The 27,899-nt window shown below is 38.9% G+C and overlaps 1 protein-coding gene across 1 annotated transcript in view; it reads right to left on the reverse strand.

Annotated features, from left to right (window-relative positions):
- Window positions 1–239: 239 nt before the first annotated feature.
- The window catches only part of ABCA4 (ATP binding cassette subfamily A member 4), an 80,465-nt gene continuing 52,805 nt past the window's right edge, over window positions 240–27,899 (reverse strand). Inside the window, exons 23-50 of the mRNA XM_075759961.1 lie at window positions 27,282–27,419; window positions 26,824–27,011; window positions 25,958–26,048; window positions 25,145–25,350; window positions 24,677–24,725; window positions 23,908–24,149; window positions 23,348–23,472; window positions 21,941–22,039; window positions 20,717–20,906; window positions 18,492–18,586; window positions 17,471–17,503; window positions 16,273–16,378; window positions 16,081–16,155; window positions 15,445–15,614; window positions 14,243–14,420; window positions 12,679–12,794; window positions 10,579–10,726; window positions 9,533–9,656; window positions 8,649–8,778; window positions 7,638–7,758; window positions 6,706–6,768; window positions 6,488–6,594; window positions 5,359–5,500; window positions 4,679–4,813; window positions 3,135–3,238; window positions 2,955–3,047; window positions 2,357–2,606; window positions 240–1,448 (exon numbers count right to left, since the gene is read on the reverse strand). Of these exons, the coding sequence (XP_075616076.1) occupies window positions 1,326–1,448; window positions 2,357–2,606; window positions 2,955–3,047; window positions 3,135–3,238; window positions 4,679–4,813; window positions 5,359–5,500; window positions 6,488–6,594; window positions 6,706–6,768; window positions 7,638–7,758; window positions 8,649–8,778; window positions 9,533–9,656; window positions 10,579–10,726; window positions 12,679–12,794; window positions 14,243–14,420; window positions 15,445–15,614; window positions 16,081–16,155; window positions 16,273–16,378; window positions 17,471–17,503; window positions 18,492–18,586; window positions 20,717–20,906; window positions 21,941–22,039; window positions 23,348–23,472; window positions 23,908–24,149; window positions 24,677–24,725; window positions 25,145–25,350; window positions 25,958–26,048; window positions 26,824–27,011; window positions 27,282–27,419 (3,641 nt within the window). The 3' untranslated portion in view covers window positions 240–1,325. The remainder of the gene's footprint in view (window positions 1,449–2,356; window positions 2,607–2,954; window positions 3,048–3,134; window positions 3,239–4,678; window positions 4,814–5,358; window positions 5,501–6,487; window positions 6,595–6,705; window positions 6,769–7,637; window positions 7,759–8,648; window positions 8,779–9,532; window positions 9,657–10,578; window positions 10,727–12,678; window positions 12,795–14,242; window positions 14,421–15,444; window positions 15,615–16,080; window positions 16,156–16,272; window positions 16,379–17,470; window positions 17,504–18,491; window positions 18,587–20,716; window positions 20,907–21,940; window positions 22,040–23,347; window positions 23,473–23,907; window positions 24,150–24,676; window positions 24,726–25,144; window positions 25,351–25,957; window positions 26,049–26,823; window positions 27,012–27,281; window positions 27,420–27,899) is intronic.

A 27,899-nucleotide genomic window follows, 5' to 3' on the forward strand; every position in this document is an offset into this window, starting at 1 on the left:
TTCATGATTAATTTATTTATCTATAATGGCTGTATAGAAAGATTTTTGCAACTATTTGTAAGGGTGAAATATGCAATAAATTCTAGACTATATTTTGAAATCAGTTGAAATAATTATGGCAAAAGACAATGACTACAGCTGGTTGCTGAAGTTTCATAATATTTTGTACAGTAAAAAGCAAGAATGTCCTTACATTAAAAAATCTACATCAATTGAAGGAAAAAAACCCTAACAAAGCAAAAAAACATGACTCAGATTTTTTTTCTGTGTAACATATCTTAGAGAAGATTTCTTAGAAATTATTAGATCTGGTAGATAACTGAAGCAATACATCATTATGAATTTCTTTCCAATATTGTTATTTTCCACTAGTTTAACTGTAAACCAGAGAAAAGAGATAAATGTCAAATGATTTCCCACTGAGTGCAGAGTGGAGTACGAGCAAGTTGAAATTTTCCTTCTGAGCACAGAGAAAGCACATATCCTATTCACACTTTACACCCACTTAAGGTCCAGTCACATGAAAGAAGAAAAAATTGATCTTCTTTAGTAACAAAGATATCTTTCCAGGCCTCCATGAGAAAACAAAACTTTCGGCAGACTTGGACATACTCTCTTTCCTTTTAATCTCCATTTTGACATTCTGCTTCTATTTGAGAAACTTGAAGATGAGTATGAGATGATAATTTTCATTAAGATTTTTTTTTAAAAAGTAAATTTCTTGCCTGGGTCTGAGTTCTGAAGTAATTCTTCCCATTCTTGCTGAGACAACCATCTATTTTCACTGGCAGCCTGCTGAGACAGTGAAGCAGTCTCCCAGCACTAGCCCCATCAGCCAGCACTGATGTTCTGACCTTGGTAGACCTATGCACTCAGGTTGGCAGGAACCCACTTCTAAGCAGGGCAGCACTCTCTGCCTTGGGACCTGTCTGCTGACTGGTAGCAGCTGACTAAAGAGTTAAACAAGGAAAAACCTACCAGCCTGAAAGGACCAGATAGAGAAACTGGTTCTTTACATGTCAACAAGGAAGAATGAGAATTCTCTTCTTGTATCTTATGAACTTTATGTTAGAGGAAGATTTTGTTCTATAGCAAGGACCTGCCTTTCCTTTCACACTTTCAGCATGTAGTGTTCCTGGTAGAGCAGTAGAAGTTGGCTGTTGCTAGGGCTGTTGCTGTTGTGAGCACAGTGCTCAGAAAGGTGCAAAAAAAATCAGTATAATACTGAGTGTGGGGATTTTACCTTCGTTTTACCTTTGTACTGCTCTGATATGGCACATCTTTGCACTGTGCACACTCTAAGCACTAGTGACTGTAGGTCTAGTCTATGCAGCTGCCTGCTGATGCAAAGCAGGGGACACCTTTGCTTCTCGGCTGGCTCCAGCTGCACGGGGATGCAAAGGAATTTCCTCATCCTCCATCTGCTGTTTAGCAAAGTTCACAAAAACCTGTGTGAGGAAAGCAGAAAATGTCACCATCTCATCAACTGAGATGAGTTAGTGGAACGTCTCTACCTTTGCATCTTCTTGGCCTCTGCAGGGAAAAGCAAGGGGAATCCATACACATGAGCTCAACTGAGACACTGCGCATCAGCAGGGATCATTAATTCCTTCTTTATTTTGATAAATTTCCTTTGGATGCACTTACTTGCAACTAAAATCCTATTTTTTCTTAAGCAGGAGATGGGTTCAGCAAGGTTTGCATGGCTTGCACAACATAAGTGAGTTTGGTTGTGATGGGAAAGAAGAGACAGTATATTTTAGTAGAAAGCTGTAAGGCTGCCAGGAATGACTCTCTAGTATTCCCATCAAAGACAGTTTTGCATATGTGGACCCTCAGCTACTCAGGAAAGCAGGCAGATGGGGCTAATACCCTCTAGCAAGTTGGTGTTGCCAACAGTCCCAGTGGACTTCCCAGGTTTTGTGTGTCTAATTGCTCCTGTATAAAAGTGCATGACAGAGACATATAAACATTTATCACAGTATCTCTGACACAACACAGTCCAACTCTCTTGTTTAAAATAAAGTGTTATTCCCAGCTCAGCAAGCCTCATTCTGAATAGGTGACCTTGCTCTGACTGCTGGTCCTGAAGGAATGGATTGTGTGAATTCTGGCATGTGGGAAACACTGTCTTACCAGCTTTCAAATGGCACCTATTTACATAGGGAATTAGTTCCAGATTTCATATCTGATCCACCTCCTTGATGAGGGGTCTGGGAATTTTGCCTGAGAAAAAAGTGTGAGATAATTCTCTACTCTGAACAGTTTGAGCCTTCAGTTGTTTGGATACATCCCCATTGCATTGCCTAATTCAGGCCAGACAGGCTCTCTCATGGATGCTTTATTTTTCACTCACCTGATCTAAAGTTGTTTGAGACACAGAATATTCTTCAATATGCAAGTTTTCCTTATTGGAGATTATTAACCGAAAAATCTTAGCCAGAGAGGAGGAACAAATCTGATACTGCAGCATGTTGTAGTGTTTCTCTCTCCGTAAACTCCCTGGGAAGTTCATCCGTATGAATTGCTCAGCAGGAGTAGGATCTGGAGGCAGCCCATACTTTGGAGCTTTGATTTTCAGAGTGACAATGTAGCCATCTCCAAACCTGGGAAGCACAGGTGGATTTGGGAATTGGATGAAGAGATGGTTTCATTATTCAGGAAGGAAATTCATTTTCAGCAGCTACGAAAACATTAACAGTATCTGAAAGATAATGCATAAGATCTAGCTTTGTAGAAAGCTCTGTATTTGCCCTGCAGAAGTGGTGTGTAGCATAACAGAGTTGAGGGGAGGTGAGGTCTGCTCAAATTGTCTAGGATACCACAGAGTTGCACCCAGAAATAGGTCTACTTAAACAACAGCTCTTCATATTGGATTGCTGTATTAAGAATGGTACATACCACACACACTAAGTTTTCCCATTAAAAAAACACCATAAAAATATTCTACTTACTTGTATTTTAGTTGCTGAATTGTGCCAAGGCATTTGAAGGCACCTTTTACCATGATGGCTAAACGAGTACAGAGGGCTTCACATTCTTCCATACTTTCAAAACAGAGAACAGATACTTGAGGTAAAAGCCAGCAGATGAACTCCAGCTACTCTGGGATTCTGAATTCTAACTCTTTTTACCTGTGTGAGGTTAGAACCACAGCTCGCCGATCTCTGAGCACGCTGACAATAGAGTCCCATAGGAGGCGCCGGGACTGAGGGTCCATTCCAGTAGTCGGTTCATCCTGTGAGGGAAGCATTAAGACAACTGGAGTCAGAGAAGCAGATAAGAAAAAGAAAATCTATTTAGAATCAAGTCATTGTGTGTTTGGGTCTTAGCATATAGCTGCTTCCCTACTGAAATCTGTGCCTTGAGAAAGCACGTGCACCTTGAGAAGCACATGAGTGAACTGGTACTGATGTACTATTTGGCACAAGGCAGTAAGGAAACAAGTACAAGAAGCTGCAGGTAAGAATATAATGCTGTCTGTGTAGGGCATAGCTACAGGGAAGGGAATGCAGAGACCATTACAACAAAGGCAGTCCCCAGTCTAGGGTCTTAGATACCAAAAATGTAATAAGCATTTGTGATACTCCATTATAAAAACATTTAGTAATCAAGACAGAAATAAATAGAAAGAGGCTTATGTAGTAGCAGCTCCCATGTTTTGATGGGCATTAGAGATGTAAATCAATATACTGGAGAAACAAAGAAAAAAATCTTACATCTATAATACTAGCTTGAAGACAGAGATGGTCACTTTGAATAAAATCTTCCTTTTCTGGGGCAACAGCTTTTGTAAGAGGACAATGAGTTCTCCCCAGGTAAGCTTCTTATTTACATAAACATATAGAACACATTTCTCAACCCAAGAAGCTAGTGTAGTCACCCTGATTTACACCAGCTAAGGATCTGGACCTACATCAATCAGTTAACCCAGTTAGTAACAAAAAAAATTGAAAAAATCTTGGAGAAAAAAATTTTCATTCAACATTTTGTCTTAAGAAATTATGAGAAAACATTTTATCTGGCTGTTTACTATGTACAGGAAGAATACACGCAAAGGCATATTAAATGGCACAAGGAACCATGCTATTAAGCTGTTATTAAAATGTTACTTTTTAGCCTACAAATTAAAGTGGTATAGTATAATCTAAATAAAGAATTTTTATAGTAATTGCATTTAGAATTTCCCCTTGAGAAATTATGAATTATCTGATAACTTATGCTATTTGATGAGAATTACATTTCATCATTTGTATAGTTTAGTCTAAATTTGTATAATTTATTCCAAAGATATTAAAGTCTGCAAAAGGGTAGCTATCTTCTTCCGTTCCGCTGGATAAAGCAGCAAGGTATACGTCATAAGATCATGTTTTACATGAGTAGTTATACTCTGACAAGAAAAGGCAGATGGAAACCAATCATGGATTAAACGTCAAATTTGTCTTGATTATAGATTTTATCTCAAACCATTGTTCATTGAAGATCCATTGAAAACATAGTTATGTATCCCAGTCTATACCTGAAATTAAAGAACTTAAAATTGCATTGAAGTAGATGTAAGTTGAGGGCAGAAAGGAGCTTGCAAGGACTGTCATCAACATCCTTGTACCTCTTTAGCATGTAGTTTTCTGAGATGTTACACTGAACTATCACAGAGCTATGTTACCATGACACTTACTAGCAAGACAAGTGGTGGGCAGCCTATCAGTGCAATGGCAGTGGAGAGCTTGCGCTTGTTGCCACCACTGTAGGTACCAGCCAGGTGGTCTGCATACATAGGAAGTCCCAGCTTCTGGATGGCCCATTCAGCAACCTATGAGAAAGACCGTCTTTTTCACACAGCAGCTAATGCATAATGGATGGGATTGCCGATACATCCCCCTTCTGGCAGAGACATGGCAATACCCTGGGTTTTAGCACGTTTGTTTTAGAACTGGAGCAGGGTAGTTCAAAAAATTTACGGTGATGAGGGGAATTCTAACTACTTGAGGGAAAGCCATAAACCAGCCTCAACTGTAGACATGCTATCTGTGCAAGAATTTAAATTATTCTCTTCTGGAATCTTCATGTTTTCTTTCTTATACATGAACAACTTTACAGACAAGAAAACGGCAACCAGTGCAGTTCTGAGTCATAGCAATTGCATTTTTAGCCTTCCACAGTTTCGCAAGTACCATTAATGCCATTTGATACTGCAGTCTTGTACTTAACTGTTCAAATGACAGGAACCACTCCCAGGACTTCAACGCACAGAATGGCAAGCCCACTTTGGAAATTCCGGCCCTTGGCATGTTACGAACCCAGTTAAACATCACAAATATTCACTGTAGCTATGTACAAGTCAAAAGGATGCTATACCCTCTTGATTTCCCCTGCTGGAACTCCCCTCAATCGTGCATATAAGTAGAGGTGTTCTCGTCCTGTGAGCAGGTCATCAATGGCATCAAACTGAGGGCAGTATCCCATGTTTTGACGGACATTAGAAATGTGGGTCAATATACTGGAGAAACAAAGAAAAGAATCTTATATATATAATACTAGCTTTAAGACAGAGATGGACACTTGGAATAAAATCTTTCTTTTCTGGGGCAACAACTCTCGTAAGAGGAGAATGAATTCTTCCTGATACGACATCCTACAAAAATATCTGTATAGAATAGCAAGGAATATATTCTCATTTAAGTCAGCTCAGTCCTGGTTAAGAGTATAAGCCCATTTCCCCTCACCCATTTTCCTGTTTAAGTATAGGCTAACTTAACAAGAAGTTCTTTGAACAGCCACTCAGATCATATATTTTGCAGATGGTGTTTATTTCTGGAAGAAAAAAATCAGTCAGTTTCATCTCAGAGTGTCACCACTGGGAACAGACTGGCAAGACACAAGGCTAACACTTCATTGGTAGTAATAGGAGGAGAAGTACAGAATCACAGAATGGTTGAGGTTGGAAGGGGCCTCTGGAGGTCATCTTGTCCACCCATGCTGCTCAAGCAGGGTCACCTAGAGCAGGTTGCCCAGGACCATGTCCTGGCAACAAAATAGCAATTGTTCAAATCACATCAATGGACAAAGAATCAAATTCCAACTACACCTAACAAATGAAGCCACACAACCTGGAACTAAACTAACATAAGTGAGTACCAGATCACATTGTATTAACTTATGCCAGCACTGTGTAAACAAAGATGCTAGAAACAGCCAGAGAAAGTCTCAAAGCTCAGATCAAAGTACCCTGTTGGACCAGTTATCTTACATTTGTGAGCTCTTGCCATTAGATCTGATTGCCTTGTCCCACTGCTAGCATTACTGTAACTTACTCACAGATTTTACAACAGAGTGTTACAAGTATAAAGGGCCAGTGTGTGTTAGCTGTGGTCTCTCTCAGTGCCATAAAACTGGAAAAGAGCTGCTGGGTCATTGAGACTGATCTGGACAGTTCTACCCCAGTAAATGGACTGTCACAGATCATTTTTTTTTTTAAAGTACTTACCTATTGCCAGCCACTACAGCATCTCCAGATGTCACATCAGTATCTCCAGTCAGCATTTTGAATGTTGTTGTTTTGCCAGCACCATTCACTCCCAAAAGACCAAAGCACTAAATTACAAAATTTATCACATTCTTTAGTATTTCAAACTTGCAAATCAGCAGGGGCATGAAATCTGAACTGATCCATGGAATGTAATCTAGTGTTATTGAACAACCTACCTCTCCGGGACGGATGCCAACACAGAGTCTGTCCACTGCAGGCTTGTGCCTACCTGCATAAATCTAAATTGACAGAAGAAAAAAGAAAAATCCCATTTCAAGACATTTACAGCAAAGAAAGTCTTCCAAATTTCTTTTAGTTTAATGCTATTGGGATGATACAACTTTAGAACCAAGACAGGAGTAAATAAAAAATTAAAAAGAAAGAGTAAGCATTCGACAAAGTCAGACACTGAGCTACATTAAATTAGTTTGTAATGACCCCTAAACCTACCAAGTTTTCTGCATGCAAACTTTTACTTCGTCTTTAGCACTAGGAGACAGACCTGATGCTTTGCTGGGACAAAGTATCTCTGACATATCAAACCAAAATGGAACAATACAGCAAGACAGTCTGAAGAATGATACTCCAGTTCTCTGTTCATGAGATCCCAGCAATGTGTACAATCTTTGTATTTCTGTAGCTCAAGCTTGCATGCATTCTGATAGCATAATTCAGATGCCTTTAATGACTGAAAATAAGATAAATTAGCAATAACTATAGCCCTCAATGTGAAAGCACCCAAATGGTTAACTTGAGATTGAAACTCACCTATGGAAAAACCAGCATTGTAGAAGAAAAGACTACTAGTAGAAATGGACACTCAATAGATAACAGTCATGTCAGACAATGTGAGGTTAAAAAAACCCAAACAGAACAACCAAACCTTAAGCAGGGAGGGTTACACTGTCTTTGCTGGACTTCCCTGTGGTTTGATTTCTAATGAAAGGAAATAGCTAAATAGCATGTCAAACCTTGACTTCTAAAATGTTTGCTATTTTCTAAATCACAAGGTTGATTTCGAAAACAGTAGCATCTGAATCCACAGCTGAAATACATTCTGAAAGAATTTACACTAGACTTATTTGTTTCATTTTTCTCAAATTATTACCTTGGTCAGTTCTTGTAATTCTAAGATATCTGTTTTGTTCCCTCCATTCATAATTCTTTTTCTTTCTTCTGCAACATCCTCATCTTCATCAATAATAGGTGACATGGCAGTCTCAGCAAACCTGGAAAAACCCAAAAGATTGACTGCAGAAACAATGAGTTGCCCTGGGTGTAGTTAGAATAATAGTGTGAAACAATGACTACTCAATTGCCAAAAATGTGACTGGTGGAAGCAGTGGGATTTAAACTTCACAACGTGACACTGGCTGGAGCATTCCTGCTGTTGGGAGAATCCCTGACCTTTGAAAGTTAATCTGTAAATATTAAAAAGGGAGGAAATGGCTTGCTCAAAAGAGCATGCCTTGTCAGTCACTGATATGACATGACCTGCCCCTCAGCCCCAGCTTTTGCTATTTAGCTGCTCTTCAGTAGCTAATGATAATCCTTCTACAGATCTTTTGAGCAGAACTGGCTGTAAGACAGTATTTTCATAATTGTACCAATTGGTACTCCTGTTGGCAATCTTGAACAGGAGTGAATGACCCACTCACACTTGGAAGGCAGCTGCTTTCACTGAGAGGCAATTTGTAAAGCAGAGAGAGGAAGCTTGCATAGTGTCCAGGCTGCAACTGCCCTGTGCAATGGATTAGAATTTGTGTCTTGGGATGTCAGGCTAGTACCTCATGCCAGTACTTATGACACTACACACTTTCCAAGTAATTTTACAATATCGCTATTACAGTGTCTCAATCTAAAAAAAATTACATTAAAGTCTTAATTCAAGAAAACTCATTTCTTTAATAATATATTTTTAAATCCTGTTAAGATAATGCATATTTGTAAATGCTTTCTTGAACCAGGATATCAAAAAATTAAGATTAAATCAGGTAAGTAAACAGAAAAAAAAAGCCAAAAAGTTCAGAGAAAAAGAAATAAAAAGAGGGACATAGAGAGTAACAAAAGACACTCACCGTATTAATAAAGGAACATTAATACAAGCTTTCAGACATACCATCTTGTGGAGAACAAACGGTGCTGCATAAGGAGATTCAGAATGAAGAATGCAACCCCTTGAACAGCCATGGCAACCAGGTTCTTTCCAACAAAATCCCACTGAAATGGATTGGAAACATGCTCCTCGCCTTTGGAGAAAGCACCAGAAAGCAAGGTGAAATACTGCTGAAACAAAACATTGCTCCTCAGAACAAAAGGCATAATCATAATGATTTAGGATGAAAATCTGTACTTTATTTGATCATGATCAGGCAATGTCTCCATTTTCCAGTGTCTTAGAAAGATTCTTCAGAAAATACACTCCAAGCTCAGTTACTGCATGGGAGCAAAAATGAATATAAGCTCTCTGAATATGCATTAATTTGGATATCATAACATGAAATTTGCATGGATTATGTGCAAGACGTACATTTTCTGAATAAAGTCAGATGAGTTCTGCTATATGACTGCTCTTGCAATAGGAAGTTGTCTGATATCAAGGACAGCCGTATCCCAAGAGGATGCATTTGAAGAACAGCAGCCACTTCAAGCATTAACATGAGGGCCACCAAAGTAATCATCTCATTTCATTTGAATATATCCTAATGTAATTGTCTAAGGACTTCAGAACAAATGATAAAAAGACACCAGACTCTGGCACTGAACAAATGCGTTCATTTCCAATACAGATTACTGGCTGGGCTGTAGAGTTCTGGGAGCTGTATCAGAAGCTGTGATTCCTTCAGAGAAGTTGAACTTTCCTACTCCTCATCCACTTGATGAGGTCAGAGGGGAGGATTTCAGAATAGCCACTAATTTTCCAAGATAAATCGTCCAACCATCTCATCCAAGGTCAGGACATGAGACACTGATATGATTTGTTTCTTATTGGCTCTTACTTACCAAACCTGGCATATACTTCAGTCACAGCTTGGTTCATGGCCAAGTCAATGAGTCCACGGCCCAGGCAAAAATGTGGGAAGACAATAAGCACATTTTTCAATGTTTTATTAAACTTCAGCAAAGACTATAAGAAACAGAAATGACACAATAAGCAGTTGAAACCAGACTTCTTTAAGGAAACACACCAACATGAGTGAAGTTCTTTGTCATGCCAGAGAAACCAAACGTTCCGTGTTCTTACAATGGAGAAAACAGAGTATTTATCAAGTTACGCCCAAAGCATCTGCAACCTAGAATGCAGCACCGCAGTATGCTTGCATACACTGCACCAGACAAAGTGCTTGTGAAAAACTGTCAGTGGGGAGAGAAATTAATCTTTGTGATGAAGGATTTCTCTATGTAGCAGACGTAACATGTAATTCTGGTGTCAGCTATTATAAACAGCAACTGTGAGCAACAAGAAAGAGTGGTATTTTTCTGTCATAACATCTTTCTTTATAGCTGGAATATTTCCATAATCAGGAATGGCACAATATTGAAAAGTACCAGTGTCTGGGCATAACTACACAGTAGACTTTGGTACAATGTGGAGATGCCTAAAACAGTGTAAGTGCCAGTAGCAGTCCAGCTGCACCAACACTGAATCCAGAGAAGGGCAATTGTCCCTCTGGAGACACAATGTCTACAACAGAGACACATCCTCAAAGATAACGATACTGGCCTGCTGTCCCATAGACTGAATGGCACTAGATTGAACCCTGCACTATCAAGAAGCAGGACTGAGAATGCAGGAAGCATCAGGGACAGAAAGTATTGTAAAGGTGGCCCTTGAAACCATTAACTCAAATCAAGATCTGTTTCTCCTTCCAGCAAACAACCATGCTTGATCAGCACATGGTGTTTGAAAATGCACTATCAGTAACGAAAGCTAATTGGATTGTTTTCAGATGTAGAAAGGGTGTTAGAGATGGTTATGCTTGGACACCCTTATGGGAGGAGCTTTGCACAGCTCCTTAAAACCAGGTGTCAAGAAAACCATTACTTACCGGGTTATTTTCAAATAACTCCAGGATGAATGTAACGGCACTGCTGTTGATCCCCACAAAGAGATTAATACAAGACAATGCAACATAAGCAGTGCTAGGGACACTGAAGAAAGAAGCAGCAGGGTACATCATGGGAATTACTGCCCATCTGCATGCAAAAGATAGAAAAACTATGGTAACAGCTTCTCAGTATTCTCATGTCAGTTGGCCTAATGAAAACACAAAGTTGAGCTTTCTTCTCATTCTAGTGAAATAGTGTCACCACCCAGAGATTCCACTAGAGTATTTTTTTTCCTGGTTACTAGATAAAAAGGGTTTTTTTTCCTGCTTTTTTTCTGTTAAAATGCAGGGCAATAGAAATCGCTAAAACTGAGAAAACTTAATGCTAGCACGGTTATCATCACCCCAGGTATCCTTGAACATCTCACTGGATTGTACACCAGAAGGGAGAAACAAAGAAATGTTAGATAAAGCAAATATGATGTACTGCTTTGTTAGGTACTCCTTAGCCTTTGGAACTGGCCAAAGAAATCCAAAACTCTGTAAATTTTTATATTCTTTTCTAACTCCTCTACCATTGTTTTTTTACTCCTGATTTGGAGATTCCTGTGCCATGATTTCTAGGACACAGCAAATGCACGTGCAGCAGCACAAGAGGAGTATTCTTCTGGAATAAACTTACAATGCTTAGCAACAATTAGTTTGACTAGGAAGAATTCAGTAACAACAATCTGAATTGCTTAACAGGACAATACACGTGTGGTCAGAAAGAATCATCCTAAATTCCCTATTGTGACTGCAGCTGGACGCAAGGGCTAATATATGATTCTATGAATTTACCTTCCTGTTTTTTATTTTGAGTAGCAAATTGTGAAATTATTATTGAAGTGACTGCCATGTGATTATGATTATATTTTTAATGAAAATGTCATCTTGGTAGATGCTTTAAAATATGCAAAGACACTTTAAATGTCCATCCACACAGCCATGAATTACTGTATTTAAAAAAAAAATATAGAGCCACAGACAACTTATTAAAGATACCACTATTGCACTTCAAAAAGATATAATGAAAAATTAAAACAAAGAACATTCTGATAGCATTTTCTAACACTGGGTATTTTACAGAGATTAAATTATTATAATGCTGTGTATTTTCTCAAGATTTTCATTCAAAGAACACAAAAACTTCAGAAAATTAAAGGTAGTCTACCCAGAAAAGAATAGTTCCCTCTTAGGCTTAATTCATGACACACATAGGATGATGTGAAAAGCTTAATTTCTTTCTCTAGAAATAGATCTGGTTGATCATTTTGCCTAGACTACATCAGGAATATGATTTTATAGATAAAAATATATGATGACCAATTAAATGAGAGAAAGTTAATATAAAATGTTATTTTGCCAACACAAATGCTCATTTGAAGTTAAAAAAAAAAAGCGTTGAAGACTCAGTACTTTTTGCCCTTGGGTTAAATCAGAATCATAGAATGGTTTGGGTTGGAAAGGACCTCAAAGACCATCTAGTTCCAAGCCCCTGCCATGGGCAGGGACACCCTCCACTAGACCAGGTTGCCCAAAGCCCCATCCAACCTGGCCTTGAACACTTCCAGGGAGGGGGCATCCACAGCTTCTCTGGGCAACCTGTTCCAGTGCCTCACCACCCTCACAGTGAAGAATTTCTTCCTAATACCTAATCTAAATTTACCCTTCTTCAGCTTAAAGCCCTTACCCCTTGTCCTGTCACTACATGCTGAAAGTTATTTTAGTATTGGCTGTTAATGAGGCCAATGAACAACTGCTGAATTCCTACACAATGTACATATCAGCAAGCAGCAAACTGAACAAATATATTTTCCTGTAAGGATCACATTTAATGCTTGAAAATGTAAGGCAGTGACAAAAAAAATCACCTTTACAGGATGTGACCAGAATGTGTAAATATCCTGGAGCAGGGACAGAATCCAGTTCTAACCTGTATTGTACACACTCAGTTTTATTCTTTAAAGCTGGGTTTTACTAAGTATGAGCTCATTAACATGAAATCATTTACATGTGAAATACAGGGCCCCACATGCAAGAACAACCTTGAACACTCACCCATACAGAAGCAGCAAGGCAATAAGCACAGGGAGATTAGTTGGAGAAGTGTATGCTTTCTTGTTGAATCCAGCAAATATAGCCACGACCATTCCAGCACTCAGTGCATAATTCACCTGCCACGTCACAGGGTGAAGATCAGTGTGTAAACCCTGAGAAACTCTGCAAACATATCCAGATCCTACACATTATTCCAAAAGGATTTTGTATTGAGGAACACTGAAATTTATGAGCTAGACCCATCACACTCAAAAGCTTTTGGATCAACAGGTCCCTGGCATCATTTGACATTTTTCTGAGACATCTTTTATTGGACTGTTTATCAAAAAGACAACATATATTGCTGTTTCTTAGATTATGGTTTGCAAGCCAATTATTTCATGGTCCAGCTAGCAGGCTGCCTGCAGAAAGAGGCCGTGGGTATGCAAGGGAAATACACTTTCTGGTGATGCACAGTCTGTGTAGGAGGGAAAAAGCTAGTTACTTGAGCCACATTCCTGAGAGGAGACTAAAGTGAGTATGCTTGGCCAGTGCTCTTCTCAATTTCTGTGTTCAGTATTAGTAACATTAGTCTATTGCAATGCACAGAGCTCCCTATGCAGAATGGAAGGTGGTGTTTCAGAGAACTGCTAACACCAATTAACACCTTTGCATCATGCTGTCAAGGGCCACGGAGAAGCAGAATTCTTGTCAAGGAAGCTGCTGAGAGGCTGTTGTGGCCAGCAGGGGACAGAAACTTGGAGACCTACTTCTTTTCCCTCTATTGCTAAATTAATTCTTTGCTTTACCTTCTCCTGAAAGAGCACCTTCCAAAGCCCAAAGAATTTTGGGCTTTTCAATTATTTCAATTTTTTTTTCTTTTTAATTTTTGCAATTCCATGTTCATGCTTTTCTTATTGCATAAGCCCTTGGCCACTCTCTTTGTTGAGAAGGCACAGCTAGAAAACAAGCTCCTTGCTGTGCCTCAACCAGGCAAAGAATTTGCTCCTTTGTGACAAAGTGGCCTGAGGAGTAATGCGAGGGTAGCTGAGACCTGTCTAAGCAAGCCTGGGCCTGCGGTCTAAATCCTTGTAGAAAAACACAGTGAACATGATTCAGTGACCTAAACAAATACATCTATGTCATTTTAGACATCCTAGAGTATTTTGTCCAGCCTCCAGCTACTGTTCCAGCAGCCCATGGATCTCCCACTTAGATTTCTTTAATATCATGAAGCATGTTACGGTTCTTCTAGAGGGCAGCAAATGACAAGCATAAGGCAACTGGGCTTTCCCCTGCTATGGTAAGTTATACTTTATTATACATTCAGTTGTATGGACTGGAAACCCTAGGATTACAACAATTTCAGCTTTATTAGTTGAATAATGAGCTGTGCCCTAACTTAATTTCTACATCTGTAATTGGATAGGAGGTCAGATCCTTAGCATGCTCTCTGAGAAACACTTAAAGAAATGAATGCTTTGCAATGCTCAGAATCACCTTCACTCAATTCACAGGTTAGTCCCCAGTTCATGCAAACCCAGGAATAATTGCAGGCTATGAAATCAGATCAGCAGTTACTCACCATGTCCCACATGAAGTTAGTTAGCCAGTAGATCGCAGGGCTCACACCACTGACAAACTGTAGATGCTTGGCTTTTGTTATACGTTCTTGAATCAGGTATAAAACAAAACTAGCTGGTATAAAAGACATGGCAAAAATCACACAGATGGCAACAACAGCATCTACTGAAGTGGTCAGCCTAAAACAGAGCACAAGAAGGGACTGTGAGCAAGGGAACGGACACAACACTATAGTAGCATTTGGGGAATCTGGAGGGAATTTTAAGATCTAGAAGCAGCAAAGTTATTTTGTAAGTAGAAGACTTCTCCAATTTCAAAATGTACTAGTATATTTTCCAAGTGATGTTGGGGACTGTAGCTAACAAATATGAATGTTGGTAGCACCATTCCCTGATTTCTTACTTGTCTTCATTCTCTGGAACAGTTCAACTCTATCTATCTATCTATCTATCTATCTATCTATCTATCTATCTATCTATCTATCTAATTTTGACAGCCTTTCCTGTATGTTGTGTCTCAAGCTACCCATTAAGGTACAACAGTCGAGGTGCTCTGGGAGCTGGGAAAAGAGAGACTCAAAGAGGCAAGTTGCAGACAGTGAGATAAAGTGCAGACCTTGCCTCTGTGCTAAGGCAGAAGTTTTCAGTTTCACTGACTTCTGAACTTAATAGGAGACATGAGTGGGACGTCACATCTTAGAGGTGTCTTTTTCAAGAAATTATGGCTTTTAGATTCTGGAATACACCAACCCTACTCCTTGCCATTGAATATCTACCTGTGTGCTGTCCTTGGCACCAAGATAGAGGTTGTCGACTACTGCCTACTTATAGTCAATTAATGACAATTTCTCGTTCCTTTTTTGATTATGATCTCTGTGTTATTTCACAAGTAGATCTTCTGGCTTTGGAACATGAACAAATACTTCAGAATCTTTGTGCTTAGGAATCAACAGAAACATGTAATCATGTATAACCAATGGTCACATAGCTCCTACATGGGATAGGACTGAACTCTTATAGGAATATGATGAGACAGAAAAGAATAGATTGTATATCTAATTCTTGATTAGAATAAAACTTCAGGGAAAGGCCTCCATGTTCTGTCAATTGAACTATTTCTTCTCAGAGTGTGAGCACACTGGAGGTGGTAAGCTGCCAGGAGAGGGAGGGGTAAAAGCCAGCAGCAGAGCACAGGCAGACTTACACAGTGACTTCAGAGAGTTGCTCCTTAGTGAGGTTCAGAGGATGGTTTACAGCAGTGATCCCATATTCCTCAGGGGCTTGGCCAGTCCGCAGGTTAGCTCTAAGGATTGCATTATTGGCTACATTAAGGAAACTAACCATAGCATGCCAGCCTTTATTGTTAAACCACACCTAAAAGAGTCAGAAAGCACAGATTCATTTAAGAAGCCTTCACTAACGACCCTGAGCTGCAGGAGAAAACTTGGCTGCCTTTTATCTACTTTGGTGGGCACTGTCAGCAGGGAAGAATCCAGCACCAGGAATTCATAGCTCCCAGGCACAGTCCAGCAGGAGGAGCTCACATACTAAGCTTTTAAAAGGGTTGGACAACCACTGTCAAGGGATATTATAGAAGCACATTTTAAAATTTAGCAGAATGTGTCCTACTCAGAAGTATTTAGGACAGCAAAAAGTTCTAAGAATATGGTTTAAAAAAAATCTCATATCAGAAATAGCTTTGCATTAATACTATATTCCATATTGTATAGTATAGTATTTCAGCCCTTCTTCCATCTCAGAATGCCACTAGCAATATTCTCACAATCTGAAGTCTATGTCAAGAAAGACTGTGAGTTAGCAGACTACCTCCAACAAATACCTTAATATTATCCTCGGTTTCCATGTATTTAAGGAAATTAGAAATTTCTTTAGCAGCAGCTAGTGAAGTTTGTCCCTAAAAAAAAGAAAAGGCTAAAGATCAGATATCTGGGTGAAATCCGATGCTGCGGGTTTTCAGTTTTGTAACAATTCTTTAGTAAAGGGACAAAAAAAACGTAAAAATCTTGCTTACTCCTGTCACATTCATCATTCGGCCAAGATCACTTAAAAAATTGACAACTTGATCTCCAGAAACATGAAGAACTGGGAGCCTCCCGCCTATAGATATTCCTCCATATCTAACAAAAAGAACGGTATCATCAGTCACTTGTACCACAAACCCCAAATGCAGTACATTGATGGAAATACTAAAAATTCACTTAATGCAAGTTTGATTTCTACATATCATATACTTCATGTATAACAATCTCCACTCTTTATCTAACAAGCTGTATTAGGTCTCTATAGGGCTTACAAATAATAGAAGTTCTATCAGTTTCTGAGGGGTTCGTGCCAGTATCCTGAGAAAATTATTATCTAGACAGAAGATTTGTAAAAAACAGTTATTTCCACAGTGCAAAATCTTTACATGAAGATAATTGATATATAACTGTTTGGACAGCATGGAGGACTGAGGATAGCATGGACCTCAGCTAAAATTTCAGTTGCCCTGAGAGGAGCAGGTATTCACCAATGCTGGTGCCAGCCAATACTCCATAATGATAAATACTATTGCACGAGATGAACCAAAGTCTAATCCCATAGAAAGTAATGTTTGCACATGAACAAGCAGATATTCCGTGAAGGAAGTCAGTTATCCAGCTGCTAGGGAATTCATACTGGTGATGAAAAACTACATAAGTATGTTCTTCAGGCTAATCAGTCATCTTTTCTAAGCATAGTATCTTCAGTGTAGACATCACACTGTTCAGAGTGGGGATGAGAAGTTGTGGTTGTTACTTCTGTATTTGATAGGCTGGTGTCTAGGTTTCATCTTACCCAGGTCCTTTTTTAGGAGGGTTCATATTTTTCTGCTGCACTTTGAAAGAGCTGCATCAGAGCATATTGCAATAATGTAGTTCAGTATTGTATTGTAATTTTCTATCACTCAGATCCTGTTATTCTGACTTTTGTAAATAATAAAACTGTGATAGTTCCATTGTGTGCCTCTGGCCTTCGTCCTTGTGGGGACAGTTCAAAGAAATTAACCCCTTGTCTTTATAAAGCCCTTGCTGACCCCCAACCTATTTTCCACTGAAGCCATCTCTTTGTTCTACACTATCTGCCACAATTCCCCTTGTCCATTCAGAGAAACATTGTGAGGCTCCACTGTTAAACAGAAATTCATTGTTCCTTTATTTACCACCATAATCTGTGAATTAGTTTCTTACCTTTGTTCATTGACCCAGTATTTGCTCTTCAAGCTGAAACAGACAAAGAGAATCCTGTCCCTTAATGCACTGAACCAAAGTGAGCAGTATTGTCAGGCTTAAATGGAAATTAAAGGTGACTTCCTATGCTTTGCAGATAGCCAGTTTCCCTACAGACCTTGCTTTAAAAAAAAATAAAAAATTCACTTTCTTTTTTGATTGCTGCTGCTCACTTTGAATTGTGGGGTTGTCAGGACTTTTGGTATTCCCTGCAGTGGGTTTTTGGTTTTTTATTTTGTTTTCTGACATGATTCATCTCTAGCTCATACAGAGATAAGCAAGATTTCTAAAGTGATACATACTGGCTTTATCCTAAATCCACAATGAATTGATTTTAAAAGATGTATCTAAAGCAATTACGACATGTGCTAAGGGGAATCAGTCAAAGGCAGCAAGCACACAGGTAATACAATGGGAATTTCAAGAACTCTGCTGAGAACTGAAAAGGTAGCAAGGCCTGAATCAAAAATAATAGGCCATGAACACTGCACAGCTAATTACCATGCACGACACTCATGCAAGCTGAGGAGCTATCAGTAAGATAGATATATCTATGTAACATTGTCCTTTGGCTCTTTAGCACTTCTGGAAAGCAAGTGATAACTAACTCAGGCAGATGGTCATGCTGGTGTGGCTACAGTTCTTCAGGGACAAACACTAGTATCTCTGCAAGGCAGTTCACCATGGTGTGCAGAGGCACCAGTTTTCTCACCATTGACACAGTTACCATCAACATGGCATTCTATCAACATTGAAACTTAGCTCTGCCTATAAAGAAACACCTGATTATACAAATAGGTATAATTAAAATAATTTAACTCCCCTAAAATGAGCATCTCCTATTCTTACACCAGGAATATGGACATGACGCTCAAGTCTACACAGTCCTGTGGCACCATCAGGTGCTATATTATTATTGAATGAGAATTTCATGACCAGGTACAAAATACTGCATGTGAAAAACAGAGACATTCATCCCTACCTCCCTTTTATCAAAGTGGAATATGTTTTCACCAGAAAATCTGAAATATTTCTGTGAGTCAGATCTTGAAGAATTTCTGTGCTGTGCTGCACTCTCTGGAAAGAAAATAAAACCTAATTAATCAGACTAAACTTTACAGTTGCTAAAGCTATTAAGTAAGTGTTTGTCAGGAAAACAGCAAAAGTAGCTTTGGTTCAGAGGAATCACTCAGGTTCGTAGTATCACTGAAATGAGAGTTGGTCATTCATTTTCTAGTCCAAACATCCTTACTTTACTAAGATTTCAGAAGAAATCATGAAATCACAGAAGTTTGTGATGCCTGACACCAAACAGTTGCACTTCACTCTGAAACTTGACCTGCGTTATTTGCAACAAAGGCCCGGGTTGCTCAAGGCTTTTTCTTCACCGTGAAAGAAGAAAGCTTTTCAAATAAATTGAGGTCCCAGTGAAGATAAGGTAGTTCTCTATGATTTAGCAAGTTGAAGTAAAAATTAATGTGAAAACTTCATCTTCACTACCACGTTAGATACTTTGAATGAAAATTACTCTCTCTTTTTGTAATGGAAATGATGCCACATGATACTTTTGTGAGTCTTTTGCAAATACAGGGTCACTGTGAAATGCAAGACCTCAAATTTGCTGAGTTTATTCCAAGATAGAATATACTGGGCAGTTTCAGAGGGCAAAGCTTGCAACCTGAAACAACCCAGTAATAACCTAGAAAGTAAGTCTAACGAACTTTCCAGAAGTTCCTACATTTGTCCACGGAGAGGCAGTACCGGATGACACAGAAGATTCGTTACGGATGTCTAGCTGATTCTAGACAATACACAGGAAGACTGGTAGCATCCTCATAGTGCCTTCTATTAAGTGAGCTGTCTATGCTCAGACATACTTCACAATTTACATCCTATTGCTTCTCTGGACGCTCAAATGTGAACTGCTTCTTCCTGACAAGTTATACAAAATTATTAGGATAATATTTTAATAAATACATTATTTCTCTTAGAGGACTAGAGTCCTCATAACAAACAAAAAATTAATCATGCATTCTACTTGGATTTGAAGTTTTAGACTAAATTTCCCTCTCAAATACACCAGCATACAATTACCAAAATTCAACTTTGGCTGTCCATTGGACTTGGAAATCAGAAATAACTTGGGATGCTGTGAATAAGGTTGGAATATAGCCTCTTAATTTCTTTTATTTTTGCTTCATAGACAAGAATTCTACACATTTTTAAAACAACTTTGCTTTGTTGTTTTGTGAATAGTGATAGAGTAACCAAAGGAAGCTGAATCAGTATTTTTAAGAGATTGTGTCAGGGATTTGGATTTAGAAATTGATTAAGCTTGTGAAATTGCTGTTAAAATCAGAATTATTTTAGTCATTTGGCTAATGCGAATGTGTGCAGACTGACAAACAGGAATATTAAAGTTGAACATGGTGAGAGATTAAACTAATGAGCTATTACTCTGAGTGTAGTCGCAGTTCTGTTTTCTTTAATTTGTTAGAAATACATTTAGAAAACATAAACACTAACAGGCTATAACTTGCCTTTGCTCTTCAAAAGAGCAAGCGCTTTTTATAAAGGGAACTACTAAGATTATTCATTGATAGGAACATGTGGGAATGTAGCTCTCATCACTTCTCCATACAGCATCAGTGGTTATTAAATTACTCATCTTCATGCACATCTATACAAACATTTGTTTTCCTAGCTTAGAATTTTCTTTCTAGAAATGGAACCAAAAGACATGTACAAAAATAATTATTTGGGGTGGCTCAATATTATTTTTTCCATTTTTAGTGAGATGACTGCACTCCACGGTTTTCAAAATTGTGACTTTTTTTTCTTTCCTTCCTTTCTTCTTTCTCTCTCCTTCCCTTCCTTAAAGAAAGGCAATCTTCTAAATAGAATTGTTCTTTGAGGCCAAAAAAAGATTTTTTTAAAAAAATATTTTATAAACTGTTAATTTTCTGTGATTTTCTTTGATATGAAAAGTTTGCAATTTGGATTAAAATAATTATCCTATTTCATTTAAATGTGAAAGCTTTTCCACTACTTCTGAAACTTAATTCCAAATTCCAGCAATTTTTAGTCCTTGAAAAAAACATACTCAATTCCTTCCATGTATATTAGCATGGCAAGGTACTTACTAATCCCTTTTCTGGCACTTGCCACGAAACTTTTCTGCAAAGATTTATGGCACAGGGACACTACCTGTGGTGGCGGGAGGCCTCCTGCGCCTGCAGGGCATTCTGGCAGCATAGTGAGCTTTTTGTGAGTGCTGCACTTGCAGGAAGGTGAAGGATTCTCAGGGCTCCACTTTTGGCTCAGCAGGAGGCTGCTTAGGTTAGGATGAACAGCAGGTGTGTTCCAGGCAGTTGGCACATTTTTGCATGGGTAGTTCCTGTATAGAGGAAGAGACTCTTTAAACTGTGCAGAGATACAGTTCATGAGAGCTCACAAATCCACAAAATCACAATGCTCTTAGCCGACATTGTCCTCTCAGCCTTTACCCTGTGAGTTATGAATAATAAGAACATTTTAGAGTACTCAGTAAACATGAATAAATATCATCTCCCCCCACATCTCTGCCAAGTTTACTGTCTTCAGCTTGCAGATAAGACACTGAAGGAACAAGGGGACTGTGTTTGACCCATCAGTACACATGATATCTGCAGTGGACGTATATCTTTGCAAAGAAACTATCCTTTTTCTTGCTCATGCAGTATCTTTTCTGTAGTTTTTAGTTTCCTCTTTGTTCCTGCTGTACCAGGCAGAGGAGACGAAGGGGAAGAGAGAGGAGAAGACACTCAGAAGAACCAAGTTGCTGGATATCATGACTGGGAGAGAGGCAGGAGAAAAGGAACAAATGGCAAAGCATGGCATGACAGTGATAAATGCCTCCAAAGCAGGACTCGCAGGCAGGGTAAGTAAGTAGGACAACAAATGTTAAAGTAAGACCTCTACTAACATTGTCCTCCAGAGTGAGAATACCTTCAAATCATAGAGGCTGTCCTATTGCTACTTCACAGCCTCAGCAACTGCTAAAGCTATTGCTTTCAAACACACCAGTGGGAACAGAAGGAACCTGATGGGACTCATACGTGGAAAGTGACGGGGAAGCTGTGAAGATTTGGGTTTGAGCCCACTGGCCTACTGACATACATTTCATAGTTGCTTAATTCTCAATACAAGGCTACATGACCTGGCTTCCAGCTAGTCACATTGAGCACTGTGATTCATTCTTAATCCAGCAGCATTGTTGTCTTGCTGTTTGTTTGTTACTTTTGACCCAATGGTACATATTATTGCTAACAATATATCTGAAACATTAGCTCTAGTGAAAAGTCAAACCAATTCATTCTTGTTTCACTATTCAAGTTCCACTAGTAATACCGTGCTAGAATCTTGTTCAAGAGAGATCAGCTAGCAACTTACGGAATGGGCTGATTCTTCATGCAGCGATTTCCAAATCCTGGTTTATTCAAGAAAGCATCAGTGAGGGAGATCATCTGCTCACTGCCAGGGCGCTCATTGCTAAGGGAATAAGACAGGACTTTCTATAAATTTTTTTTTCAAACTATTGTGCTGAAATATACATAGCAACTGGTGAAGGACCACCATATAGCAGAACCAACTGCCCCACTCCAAATGCTGATAATTCAATTTTTTAATTTATTTATGCAAAACCCCAGAACTTTCCAAGATGGTTAACAAGCTAAAGCAATGGTCCTTTTCGCCTAATATCAAAGTATGACTTCTGACATAGTCCTATAGCAATATTCTCCAAAAAGACTTGAATCCACATTTCTACCCTCTCAGCCCGGTCACACTCAGAAATCAGCAGATGAAAACCATGTTCTACATTTTCATTTGCTGAAGTCAAGGAGACAATGCTGCTAATAGTGAAGTGTTTGCAACTAATAACCTAGTAACATTACACTACAGAATACTGCTAGTGCCAAGCGTTGTATATACAAGTATGAATATCAAACCCTGCTCCACACACTACCGTGTGTAAATTAAAGTTTCATGTGAATTTTCAGAATGAAACTCAAGGAAAATGCTTCAAAATTATTGCCTTCCATTTTGCTGCTTTCTGCTAGTTGCGATCTAGCCTAGGACTTAAACATTGTTTATAAATTTCCTCTGCATTGCACATGTTTTGACTTGGTGCAACTTCAGCTTTGGAATATGTGGAAGTGAAGGTGAAGCAAGTGTTCAGGAAAGCACAGAGGAAATGTGCAATGACCTGGAGAGAACAGAACCAAAGCTTGTATGAAGAATGAAAGGAGACAAAGTGCTAGCAGACAAAAAAAAAAATTCAGACCCAGCCAAAGGATACTGTGTGGAGAGAAACTGCTAAGCAGCAGCAGTAATAAAACCTAAGAGTCTCTGCTTTCATCGTTTCCATAACTTTGCCTAAATACTGTACTAACTATAAATAAATCTACCACAGATCAGCAGATAGGCTTAAATCTCATTGTTCTCTTAAGATGATGAATATAGGAGTAGTTTAATGGTGTATCAGAAACAGATTTCTTACTGTCCTGGATCTCCTATTAGGCAGGATATGTAACTTTATACGGTCATGAATTCAGGTAGGAAGAGGAGAGTACCAAAGATGACAAGATATTTGAAGAACTATTGGTTAGCCATACTAGCAGCAGTATTCTCCACTTGCATCAATTTCATGCTATTTTAAATCTCTTGATTCCAGTGGAGTTAATGTTTTTTGTACTAGAGTAAAAAAAACCCAGCAAGACAGGGTCCCATGATCCTAAACGCTAGGGAGAAAAGGGTGTATATATGACAGAGGTACTTTTACTCAGTGATTCCTCTTACCTAAAGAAAGTAAACTGTTGTCCGTAGATCCAAGGGTGTAAGGTTAAGGCAGGATATTCTCCAAATGGAGGAATAATGACTGTAAGTATTAAAGACAGCAACACAAAACTAGCAGGGAGAACAATCTGCAGGGAACATGAAAACATCACACTAGGTTATTAGATACGTTTTGTAGCGTAAGACTGTACACACTTCATAATATAAATATATAAACAAAGGAGGAACAGCAGGAGCACACAGATCAAATCTGGTTTAGCTCCTGAACACAACAGTTTAATTTCCAATGCTTCCAGTTAAGATTCTGGTTGTCACAGAACTGTATTATATTAAAAATAAAATGCTGGGCTAGTAGTGATTGAATCATGAACTTGGTGTCAGTGATAGACTCTAGACAGAAAGAAATAGAATAAGAGGGAGAAGAGTTGGAATCATAATTAGAAGAGTTAGGGACACCGTTACCCATTTGCAGCACCTTTGTTGCTTTGCACAGAGACATCGCTGGGAAAAGCAATTGAGAATGTTGTAGGAAAAAGTCAAGAACAGCAAAAGTAAGTCAATACCTGGGCTAGGAAGTCCTTGTGGCTGCGGGAGGCATGGTGGAACCGTTTGATCAGCAGTGCTTTGATCTGCTGGTGTACAAGCTGAAAACCTTTATACTGTTGGGACCCTTTGCCTTCATTTTGATCTCCTGCTATGCCTACTGGCATTCGAGAAGTGTCATTAGTTTTCAGTGCAGTTTGTTCAGCTGGTTTGGTCTCAGCAGAAGTTTTGCCAAGAGTAGAACCATTTTCTTTAGTGTCTCCTAGGTTAAGACGAACAGGGGGAGAGAAGACACTTTATGCTCCATACTTGAAGGTAGCACAAACATTTTACTGAGCTCCAGATTTTACCAACTGCACATATCACATCACCAGACTCCTTTAATTACAACTGTTGCACTGGGCTGTATCTAGTGGTGTCATATAGGTTAACACTCCTCTCACTCAACAGGACTAACAAGTTAATCACATATGTAGTTTACGGACTATATAGTCAGAGAAGTACTTTTTATAAAAACTACTAAAACCATTGACATCTGGGGGATTGACACTCCATTTTTATTTACATAGTTAAGAACCTCATCCAATCTAAATAAAAATCTTTCTGCTGACTTCATCTTGTTTCTCAGATATCACGTCAGGTCCTAAACCCAGGTATTTGCTGACCAAATTTGTTTTGGCAAGAACAGCATACAAAGACTGAAATTTCTGAGGCTCTTCTTTACTTGGCATTCACAATACAGAACAGTCCCAAGAAAAGTTTATCAAATACTGATTCATGGATCTATACCTGCTTTTTGCATTCCAGGGTCAGCTTCTGCTGTGGCCTTTAGGAAAACCTGCCATAGAAAAATACATCTCCTGGTTAGGAACAGAACAGGTACAAGAGCCTGATCTCTGGAACACTATACATCATTCTTTAATGTTACAGAAAAAAATGTAGGTACCTTTTCAGTACTGCTGCTTATTACACAATCAGAGGTCTCTCATGAAATATCTCAGAAAATAAAGAACAAACTAAGATACAAAGAAAGACAGATTTCAGGCTAATGAGTCATGCTCCACATGGCTAACATGAAGTAAGGCTTGGATCCTTTATGCCCAACCCAAAGACTTTCTGAGTGTGCCACAGCATATCTGACTAGGTTTTGAAGGGGATATTAGGAATTCATAAGATTAGATGTTTAAAAACAGCAATTGTTTCAGAAAACATTTTGGGGACTGACTATATGAGCAGATATTTTAATCTGTCTGTTACCTCTTCAAGTGGTGTGTCTGAAACTCCAAAACTGCTGAGTCCCAGGTCATCCAATGTTTCCTCCAGTTCTCTGAAGAGACTGGCATAAGAGCGCTGTTTAAAGTGTTTATTGGGCAAAAGGTAAATGAGTTCCTGACCAATGCTTTCAATTAATTTTGCTTCTGGGATATGATGATGAATTACTTCTGCTAGCTCATTCAGATCTCCTGTGAAAAGTCAAAACAGTGTTCAAAGAATGAATATTTAACCACGTTATGCATGATTTCAAAAGGTGCTGTTTGCACTATATAAAATGGGACTGCTCTATTACATAACTCACAGATATCTCAGTTAATTCTGTACTAGACTGGGCTCTGTTGCTAATTATGCTCTGGAACTATGTAGCAGGAAATTATTTCAGGTCTGTTAAAGCACAACAAAATCTTCAGGAATATCTACTTAAGTTCTTCTCTTACGTAGAAAAGCCAAAATGACTTTTTCTGAGAAAGCCAGTTTCATTTGCTCTAGATATGCTTCAGTTTTCATTAACAAATTACACATTTTGGTGCAGAGTAGTTCAAAACTCAGTCTATACTTTTAAAGACACAAACTTCCAGTTCATCATCTGTACCTGAGACCACATATACATCAAAAAGGGACAATGGTCAGCAAATTCACAAAGAAACCTTATCAAATTCATGTTACAATACAATACAGATGTTAGACACAAGTACTGAAGAAGTGGGCCTCAGCAGCATTGATCTGTAAGATGAGATTGCAGCATAACAGGAGACATAGCTATGTGCTGGAATGCCGAACCATCCCACTTCTTACCATCCAGTTCCTGCTCTGGAGCTCCTTCTTTGTCTCTGTGTGCACAGCTGGAGCAGGAGCAGGAGCACTGAGATCCACAGCTACAAAGCGACTAGCATGGACAAGCAACAGATACAAAGATGAAAGTGCTTCAGATACATGCAAAACAGGATGTAAGGGTTGTCAGCCTTTGAACAGCTTGAGTCAGTGAAAAATATGTCATATCTGGAGCATCTTGAACATATTATACTGAAAGTCATCTGAGGACTGGATTAAGCAATACAGAAAATGTAAATCTACCTGTGCAAAGCCTATCTGTCCATTATAAATTTCATGCAAAATGCGATCAGTAGTGGCCGAGAGTATACAGATCATGTTGCTACTAAGACTGGAAGCACTACTAACAGCAGAAAGAATCCAAACCCTACTTCTCAAGCTGTGTGAGGCTGGTTTAGCTATGGATAAATGTAGACTCTTCTGGTGTCTGAGCTAATTACTAGACTACACCACGTTTGCAGCCAGTGTACTGCAAAAGCAAGCATCAAAAAGACCTGTATACGGACAAAGGCAACTTGATTGGTAGAAGTTTAGACATACGTAACTGACAAGAGTGAACTATAGACCACTGAGGGCTTCATATCCACCTATTATTTTCACCTGTCTGGCTTAATATATATCTATAAAACCAGAGAAGATTTTTAGAGAGACTCACGTATCCATATAATTTTATGAAGTGTCATCAAATTTTCTCACTGCTTTCTGCATTTTGGAGTCAGTTTTGTACACAGCCTCAAGCAGCACTTAACTGCTTTCTACCTTGGTACAGTGCATGAATACACATAAGTATCTTTCAGATTACATGCACACGAAGGGAGCTACATACTTACTGCAGCCCTTCCAATTCTGGTGTTTTTCATCTTGCGAACAAGAGTGAGATAGAAGCCAGACCCAAAGCAGTTCTTTAGGAATACAGGAGAGCCTGAGCAGAAGAGTTTCCCTTGCGATATGATGGCTACTCTGTCTCCAAGGATGTCTGCCTCATCCATGTGATGGGTTGAGAGGATGATGGTTCTGCCTAGTAGGAACAAGGAAGAACATTCAAGGCATGGACTCTCTCTGGAACTCAAAACTGTGCTTAGTTTTTTGGCAATTAATGCAGGGTTTTCTCTGCACCAGAGCCAGGTCCCAGGTTTGCCACATCCCTAGGTATCTATTCAAAGAACCTTGCTTCTTATATTCATATCCCACTACTCATGACAGTTTGCACAGCAGGCACATGCTGCATCTCTGACAGGTTTTTAAAAAAAAAAAACCCGCAACCGATTTCCATTCTCAAATCTGTTACCTGAGCGATACTTCAGCAGAAGATCCCAGATAGATCGCCTGGAATATGGATCAACTCCAGAAGTGGGCTCATCCAAGACTACCACTTTTGCTTCACCCACAAAAGCAATGGCAACAGAAAGTTTCCTTTGCATTCCACCTATCAGAGGACAGACACATTGAGGAGCCTGAAATGAGTTACGTAAGTGGTAGAGATGTAATTAACACTGCTTTTCAGCGTGGAGACAAACTGATGCAAGTAAAACAATACACATCCTCAGACAAGTATTTCTGCAAAGTTAAATCAATAGTCACATTTTTCTTCTGAAGTTCAGAACAACTTGTTCAATTTTTAATTTTTTTTTTAAATTATGTTTTTAATCTACATGTTGCATTTTCTGCTTCTTGACAGAAGAAAAAGTGGGAAGTTATGATTTCACCTTCTCATGTGAAACTAACTAACTTTTAGAGTTGCAATCAGGACAAAGTAGTATGAGAACATCTGGCTGTTTATTCAAATCAGCTTTTGAATCTGAAGTTAAACATGTTCAAATACACTACGTTCATTTGTACCTTTAGAATGAAAAAAATTACTCCTATCAAATAATACAGTATTATAGCATATGGATCCAAACAGTGG

This window comes from Balearica regulorum, chromosome 8 (genome assembly GCF_011004875.1).
Source record: "Balearica regulorum gibbericeps isolate bBalReg1 chromosome 8, bBalReg1.pri, whole genome shotgun sequence".
NCBI classification, from domain to species: domain Eukaryota; kingdom Metazoa; phylum Chordata; class Aves; order Gruiformes; family Gruidae; genus Balearica; species Balearica regulorum.